Source organism: Nicotiana tomentosiformis, chromosome 4, assembly GCF_000390325.3.
Source record: "Nicotiana tomentosiformis chromosome 4, ASM39032v3, whole genome shotgun sequence".
NCBI lineage: Eukaryota > Viridiplantae > Streptophyta > Magnoliopsida > Solanales > Solanaceae > Nicotiana > Nicotiana tomentosiformis.
In genome coordinates this window covers 136,859,509-136,868,530 of record NC_090815.1, presented here as the reverse complement: position 1 = coordinate 136,868,530, position 9,022 = coordinate 136,859,509, and the positions used below count along the sequence as shown (strand labels likewise).

The 9,022-nt window shown below is 36.6% G+C and overlaps 1 protein-coding gene across 1 annotated transcript; it reads right to left on the bottom strand.

The window, feature by feature from the left end:
- Window positions 1–225: 225 nt before the first annotated feature.
- LOC104095523 (uncharacterized) lies at window positions 226–4,790 on the bottom strand. The gene is made up of 5 exons (XM_009601665.4): window positions 4,459–4,790; window positions 3,402–3,744; window positions 2,298–2,569; window positions 1,883–2,079; window positions 226–905 (listed from the first exon to the last, which is right to left on the bottom strand). The coding sequence occupies exons 1-5, from the start codon at window positions 4,646–4,648 to the stop codon at window positions 471–473; spliced, it is 1,437 nt and encodes a 478-aa protein (XP_009599960.1). The 5' UTR covers window positions 4,649–4,790; the 3' UTR covers window positions 226–470.
- Between the last annotated feature and the right edge of the window lie 4,232 nt (window positions 4,791–9,022).

Genomic DNA, 9,022 nt, shown 5'->3' with positions numbered 1-9,022 from the left:
GTAAACCTGTTATCTTATCACAGTCTAGACCCTATCCATATTTTGCTACATAGCGGGAATCAGAATCCAATTGCCATTGGTGCAATTTCACTAGTCTAATGAATTATCAGAAATAACTCTTTTTACCTTTTGGAAGCTCTACCCTTGCGCTCAAACTACTTTTAATAATTAAGAGGAAGATAAGACCAAAATACAATTATGTCCCAATCTCAAACAAGTTAGAGGTTATAATATGAAGCCTCATTGACCATGTCGCTCCATTTAAACACAATATAATACAAAATAAAGACATAGTCTCTTGAGACGACCAAAAAACCAACATTATACAGAACAAAGTCATAGTTTCTTGAGACGATCAAAAAAATGGAAAAAAAACGTTGTAGGTATTGAAAGGTATCATAATTTCTCAACTTGATATGATTGCACTTACATGTTTCATAGTTAAAACCGACGAAAGAAGTATGATAATCCTACTTTTTAGCTCTCTTCAGCAGGAGTCTTAGAGAAAATACCCCCAAAGCAAATGTCTGCCAAAACCATGCTTTTGCATTTGCAGGATCTACTGTTTTTGCAAGATTCCATGCATATATTGCTTCACCTGCATGTGCTGTAGCTGCTAGAACAAACATTACTTTCAATGCCAACATAGAGCGAAAGAAGAAGAGGCCAATTGCTCTAACAAAGGGAATGGGTCCATAATCCGGCAAGTATGCAGCACCAAACAGTGATAACATTCCGATCACACAAAACAGCCATGGCCATATTGTAGGTCCATCCAAACTCCTCCTTTTTCTTTCTTGCCAATATGCGATAGTTGCAGCCATGCCCTCTTTAGAACTCACCAGTGGAACATATCCAAGTTCCTCCTTTGCTTTTAGGAATGAGAAGAAATGAGTGACACCAACCTAGCACAAGCAGAAAACCAAAAATCAGCTACAATTCTACCTCTTATACAATTCTAGAAAAATGTGAGTCCATCACAGAATTCACAATTGGGGGACAAGTTTGAAACAAGGTGTCGACATATGTGTAAACAGGCAGGGGCCACCCAAAAAAAAGGTCTTAACGCAAGGTCAAACAATTAAAGTATCTTACCATTGGACAGTTTTTTTACCAATAAAAACGATCTTATTACAGAAAGAAAAAAATAAATTGGATAAATTTGCGTAACTAGGTATGCGCGAGTCATGGGTATATTGTCAATTCTATAATAGTAAGGTCATTCGTCTAGAATAAAATTGCACAGAGTATTTACGTAGTGCTAATTAAGGCATTAAACGAACAATTTTTCATAAGAATTATATCAGTCAAGGAGTTATAAAGACTTACGGGAGAAGGAAAATCCAAGTGAATGGCTAAACTGAGAAAATTGGGGAATGAGAGAGAAACTAATGAAAGAGGAAAATATAAGTATGTCTTTTGGTAAACTACTTGAAATTATAGGACTCATTATACATCAATCTAAAAGGAAAGCAAAGTAGAAAAGGTTAATGAAACCTCTAGGCAGAAATATTAATGGAAGTAAAGGGGGTACAATGGCCCCTATGAACCACCTCCCCCTTGTTCCACCCATACAGTGCAAATAGATTTATCTCTGTAGACTTTAACAGGTCAAAGAGTTTCAAGCCCGTCATTTAACTCTTGGAAATATGTTGGAAATAAAAGTCCTGATATAGGGGCCAGGGGAAACAAGACAACAATCAATCATTCGTTCTCTAAGAACAGGAAGTCATTGCTTTTGCCTCAGCATAATCGCCATAACAAGAAAATTGTTCATGCCTATCTACTTTTAAGACAGTTCCCTGAAAAAGCCAATGAATCCTATTCAGGTCTGTTCATAGAATAAAAGAAACAATGATGGATTCAAAGATGAAGTACAAACCTTATAGACTTCAGCAGGAAGGATCAGAGGTTGAGGAAGCCACCTACGATTTAACCAAGGATGCAGGATGGAGTACAAGGCCCAGAAAAAATTTCCCAGAAGAAGAGCTTGAGAGACAGTTAGTGATGTCTTTGGTAGGTCGTAATCCAGGCTTTTCAGTAAAGGGCGAAGGAACTCAAAACTGTTGATCGGAGACCCTGCAATAGAAGATCAATGATGAAGGAAGGTGATGCAACAAATAACAAATGCTCTGCTCAGTGAAAATTTTGTACTCTGATAAGCAATTAATTGGTCCAAGATCCATGCTAAAGTCTCTGGAGATTCCCGAAGTCATAATCCTAATCAAAAATTACACCTCTACTAGGTCCAAGACTCCACATTCCTACAGAACAAATATAAGACAAGGAGTAATTACCATCTGATATAAAATAAGGTTGACCAGCAGCAACTGGATGCCCTTTTCTGCCAGGGATGTCATCCAAAAGTCCCATGCTAGCCAATAGAAGAGCCAATACAAGATTGTCCACGTACACCCAATCTGATTTCACAATTGGTGAACCAATTTTAAACGGAAGCAGACCTAACTTTGCAAGAGTTATGATCCTCGGCAGGTGCCTTTCTTCACCTGGCCCATATATAGCAGCTGGACGAATTGCACAGGTGTAAAGGCATTTGCCATTCTTCTTACTGCACAATGAATATAGAGAAGAGAGAAAACAACCATATAAATTATGTCAATACAACTTGGAGCTTCAGTTCTATGTGTGAACCACAATAAATATGCGAAAACACACACATTGTACACAGGTAAATCGGCAGAGATGCAGGTACATAAATTACATATTTCTTCTCTTTTAAAAGTTGGTTGTACTATCCATTAGGAAGTGAAGATATATGGAACTGATTATGAACTGCTTTTAATAACCAAAAAGAACACCTTTGGAGTATGTTGCACTTTTCTTATTGTATCTATCTTACCAAAACATTGCAGAACATGGAAAAGTAAGGAATTAACCAAACGGCATTACTGCCATACTTTGATTACGGAGCCAGGAAACAGAATTTAAAAAATCCAAACAGTTATTGAGTGATTACACGAAGCATTTACAAAAAAGGTTTTGGTAGCTTTCTGGTTTACATGTCTGCACTAGGAGAAACTGATTGAAAAAATTCGCAGGCGAAAAGCTGATGAGGTTTTGCCCATTTTAATGTGCTTTCCATCCGAAGGAAATCTTATTTTCCAGTTAACAAAAACAATCTTGTAAATTCAACTATCTAGCCAAGACATCAGCTATCTTCGATAGTATGTAGCATGTGATTTGACGTGATAGTTCAGTGCAGTCAATTCGGAGAGAAATAGAAGAAAAGTGTGAAACTTTAATGCATCTAGGGAAAGGGGATGACTTATATGTGTAGTTTCTATTCCATTATATACATAAGAGTGAAGTTCAACGGCACAAATTGTCAGGAAATAGGAGAGTGGATTGTGAATGAAAATGTTCCTGCAAAGTTTACTTACTTGAAGGGACGACCATTACTCTTTAGGACTAATTGTTCAGCAATGGATTTGCTACGTCCATATGGATCAACATGGTCATCGATAGGGAAATAAGGTAGGTTTTCATTGCCATTAACAATTTCCTTACCACCATAAACGACATTACATGTGCTCACATAAACAAGCCTCTTAATCTGATGCTCGAGGCAAGCATCAATAATGTGGCAGGTTCCATTTATATTAACCTCATCAACACGACTATATTGGAGCATTTCTTTCCCCGACATGCCATAGGAAGCAAGATGGAAAACACAATCTGCCCCTCGTAGTGCTCTCTGGACATCTTGTTTGTCTGTTATATCCCCTGAAAATTTGAAATTACAGCAACTTGAGCTGCCGCAGAAAATATTTCACCGAAACACTAAAACACTACAAGCGGACTGTAGACTAGTTTTCAATTTTCAATTTTCAATCAATCAATTACGCCTCACCAAATAAATTTGGGATAAACTATCTCTGAAGATATAGTGCCGGGTCTATTTACTGGTTATTGCTATTGTTTTCATCTATTTTCTGGCTTTTATGTTGCTGTTATTATTCCTTTGGTTTCTGGTGCTGATATATTGTCTCTTCTCGTGTTCTTGAGCCGAGGGTCTTTCGGAAACAACATCTCTACTCCCTCGGGGTAGGGGTAAGGTCTGGGTTCACACTAACTCCCCAGACCTCACTAGTGAGATTTTACTGGGTCGTCGTCGTCGTTGTTGTTATATCTCTGAAGAACTGTATCTGTTATGCTCTATTTAAATCCATTTTATTCGAATAATTCTAAAAGCTGGTATCTTTTCCCTAACACATCTCCTTTCTTGATCCTTTTATTACTTATATGTTGATTGGAATTGATAATTCAGATTAGCCAAATGATACCAATCTTAACAGAAACTACTAATGCTTGTATTGATAATCAGCAAAGAAAAAGGGAATTTCTTTTAACAACAATCAGATGAATAAGACGTATAACAACAGCTTTGACCTACACAATCAATCACCCAAATTGGATAACAAAAGTTGACTCATTTACCTTGGACGAAATGAATCCCATTTTCGCGGAGTTGAGGGGACCAAGGAGAATGGGTTCGAAGATCAAAGGCCTTAACAATACGAGCACCCCTTCTGAGGAGCTCAAGACAAAGTGCGGAGCCAACGAAGCCTAATCCACCTGTCACTACGAAACTATTGTTCTCTATCCCTTCGTTCTCGCTCAGATGCATTCTCTCTCTTCTGCTAATTACTTACACCTAACTACTACAATTACAAAGCTACTCCCCACCGCTTTCCAAATTTGCGCAAGCCTTCCCTCATTTCTGTGTTTGTTCTTGTCTGAGTTGGAGACTCGAGAATGTTTGTTCTTTTTTACACGAGAACCGCGTCAATTTCATATAGTCGCATTTATCAAATGCGATTTGCAAGAACGTGACTTATAAATCGCATTTGAAAATACGACTTATAAGTTGCCTCCATCTACGGCGATTTATAAGTCGCATCCAGCATGGATTAATAGGTCCGAAGCCACATTTGGCCATAAGCCCTAATGGTTAAGGGTGTCAATAGATGTTTGAAAATCGACTAAAGTGATCGAACTGTACCGCACCAAATTGATTTTTAGGTTTTTTTTTAAATAAAATCGTAAATTTTTATATAAAGATATAACCATACCGATAATTATGGTAGATTTTTATTTTATGAAAATAAACCGAAAAAATAACGAACCGTACTGAATAAATTTACATGAGAAAAATATATTTATATATTAAGTTTTAAAAAATAAAGCATTAAGTTTTTCTTTGGGCCTTAGAATTATGAAAACGGTTAGAAGGCAACAAGTAATTAAACTCAAAATCCTAATTTTCAAACTTATTATACAACTTCTATTGAAACTAACCTATTTTCAACATATTCACTAGCAAGACACAAGGTATTCTAGTGATTATGAGTAGCATACTATAATGTATTGAATATGTTTCCTTTTGTATGATTTTAAATTTATATTTTCGAATATTTAATCTTCTATAGACTTTATTCTTGAGTCTCAACTTGCTTAATATCTTTCCACTCGTATGAGTACAACCAACTCAGCAAGTAACAATAATAAATAAGGAACTGAAAGTAGTGACGAGCTTCTCAGCTAAGTCCAAATACAGTACTTTCCAACATAAAAAGGGTAGGCATGCTCTCAAGTTCAACATTTAAGATTTCACTAAAATTTCATAACAAGTTTGACCGAAACAGAAAATAATTTTTTTTCGAAAATTTTAAAATAATGATATATGATAGCTGAAATGCAGCAAATAATGAAAGCAATGCATCCTCTCAGAGTAACAGTCACTCAGTCCTCCCATTCACTCCAACCTCACAATCATTATTTCCTCACAATCACTCATTCCTCACAGTCACTCATCACTCGGCACTCGCACTCAGTAGGTACCTGCGCTCACTGGGGGTGTGTACATGTCACGACCCGAAATTTTCCACCTTCGGGACCGTGATGGCGCCTAACATTTCACTTGCTAGGCAAGCCAACGTTAGAATAATATTAGCCCTTTTTAAAATAATTTTAAAATAATTAATAACAAAGAAACAAATGCGGAAGTAAGGTCTAAAATATAGTGAATAATCCATAATCATAACGATGTCTAAATACCATCCCAGAACTGGAGTCACAAGTGCACGAGCTTCTAGAATAATACAAATAAAGGTCTGAATAAAATTCAAATTGTTTGAAATATACTACACAGCTGAGATAATATAGAAGGGGACTTCAGAACTGCGAACGATGTGCAGTTATACCTCAAGTCTCCACTGGTAGCTGTATCCGGGCAAATCTACAGTACGCCATTGGGACCAACTCCGAAATATACACAAGGAGTGCAGAGTGCAGTATCAGTACAACCGACCCCATGTACTGGTAAGTGCCGAGCCTAACCTCGACGAAATAGTGACGAGCCTATGACAAGACACGTATGTAAACCACATGTACAAGTATATACCAATACAAAGTAACAATAATACAACAAATGACAATTTATAAATTGGGAGGGAACATGCGAAGGGGAAGGATATAATAATTTCAACAAGAGGAGTGTCACTTAGCAGCCAATTAATTTATCAACAATAAAATGAGCAAATGATAATATGAAAATGGCACGGCCCGCCTTTCGTGCTTTTACTCTCATTTGACACGGCATCACCCTTCGTGCTTTTATACTCATAAATGGTACGGCAACACCCTTCGTGCTTTTACACTCACAAATGGCACAGCAACATCCTTCGTGCTTTTACACTCACAATGGCACGACAACACCCTTCGTATTTTTACACTCGCAATGGCACGACAACACCCTTCGTGCCTTTACACTCATAATGGCACGACAACACCCTTCATGCTTTTACACTCTTCCTTACCATGAAAATAATAATATAAATTCGGAAGAGTATTTAAGTGCAGGGATATGCACTTATCAATCAATTCAATACCAAAATACCGACTTCACCTTCCAAAATATTCATCAATAATTAAATGGATAATAATTTCATGAATAATGATCAAATAAGCATATGACAATTATTGCAGGAATCCAAGAATTTATATTTGACAAGAAATATGAGTGAAATAATTAATATAATAATTAATTCATGATTTTAAACGATTTATGATTTTTCAAGTAATTATGCAAACAATTAATTTGACGACGTATAGACACTCGTCATCTTGCCTATACGTCAATACACATGCGTCTCACATAACAAATAAATTAAGGGTTCTATTCCCTCAATTCAAGGTAACCACGACACTTACCTCGCTTTGCAACCAAATTCAAGAATTCAATAAACCTTTGCCTCGCGAATTCGTGTTCGAAATTCTCAAATCTAGTCATAAACAATTCAATATACTCAATACAAATCGTAGGAATTAATACCATATGAATTTACTAATATTTTGGATTAAAATTTAAAATTTATCTCAAAAATCAACAGTGGGGCCCACATCTCGAATCTAAAAAAACTTACGAAATCCGAACACCCATTCTGATACGAGTCCAACCATATAAAAATTATCCAATTCCAATGTCAAATGGACCTTCAAATCTAAATTTTTTATTTTTGGAAAGTTTTACAAAAATTTCAATTTCTTCCATCTAAATCCGAAATAAATGATGAATATAGACATGGATTTATGAAATATAATCACTTTTAGTTATAGAACACTTACCCAATTCAAAGTCGTGAAAAATCCCTTTGGAATCGCCAAAATCCGAGACTCAAAACTCAAAAATGAGTAAAAATGACTAAAACTCAATTTTATGTATTCTGCCCAGTATTTTCGCATTTGCGGGCTATATTTTTGCACCTGCGGCCTCGCATTTGAGAGACAATGCTCGTATTTGCGGAGTAAGGCTGGCTAGCAGAGGACCGCATCTGCGGACCTTCACATCGCAGATGCGACTGCGCAGAAGCGTGAAGGAAGCCGCATAAGTGAGACTTGTGCATTTGCGGTCTCTCAGCCACAGAAGCGACCTCGCACCTGCGGCCAAAATTGCGCAGGTGCGATACACCAGAACCAAACCTGAAATTTATACAAAAATAGTCTGAAATTCACCCGAGCCCCTCAGGACCTCGTCTAATTATACCAACCAGTCCCGAACATAACACGACTTACTCGGGGTCTCAAATCACATCAATATATATCGAAATTGCAATTCACACCTCGATTCGAACTTTTAAGTTTCAAACTTTTCAATTTACAAAACTTGTGTCGAAATATATTAAATAAATCTGGAATGACTTCAAATTTGGCACACAAGTCATAAATAAGATAACAGAGTTATTTCAATTTTCGAAATCGGATTCTGACCCCGATATCAAAAAGTCAAATCCGTGGTCAAACGTTTGGAAATCTAGCCTTTAAATTACTATTTTCCGTTAAATGATCATAACTTGAACTAAGGACCTCCAAATTAAATTTTCGGGCATACGCCCAAGTCCCAAATCACGATACGAACATACCGAAACTGTCAAAATACTGATCCGGGTCCGTTTGCTCAAAATGTTGACCAAAGTCAACTCAGTTGAGTTTTAAGGCTCTATTTCATATTTTAATCCATTTTTCACATAAACAATTTTCGAAAAATTATACGGACTGCGCATGCAAGTCGAGAAATGATAAATAGTACTTTTTGAAGTCTTAGAACACATAATTAATTATTAAATTTAAAGATGACTTTTTGGGTCATCACAGTACAGACTCCGGAGGGGCTCCTTCAGCCCAAGCGCTATATTAAGCCAATCATGGCATAAATCAATAAAACATGTTACGGTGTGCAGCCCGATCCACAAATATTCTTATAATTAGGCCCTCGGCCTCACTCAGTCATCAACCTCTCCAGTCTCTCTAGCTCTCAGAAATCATGATAATCAGCCCAAAATTGATAATATGATGTTTTAATAAATAGCAACAGAGACTGAGATATGATATGAAATGAATAAACATGACTGAGTGTGAAATTATAATTTGAACATATAATTCAAATACAAAAATGACCCTAGTGGGTACCAATAATAACAACATATGTCTAAGCATGATTTTT

Excerpts from the sequence above, each read along its gene's own strand:
- LOC104095523 (XM_009601665.4), bottom strand. The coding sequence starts at position 4,648 with ATGCATCTGAGCGAGAACGAAGGGATAGAGAACAATAGTTTCGTAGTG. Across the intron at positions 3,745-4,458 it reads TGGGATTCATTTCGTCCAAG|GGGATATAACAGACAAACAA; the intron begins GTAAATGAGTCA and ends TCAAATTTTCAG. Across the intron at positions 2,570-3,401 it reads AGTAATGGTCGTCCCTTCAA|TAAGAAGAATGGCAAATGCC; the intron begins GTAAGTAAACTT and ends TTCATTGTGCAG.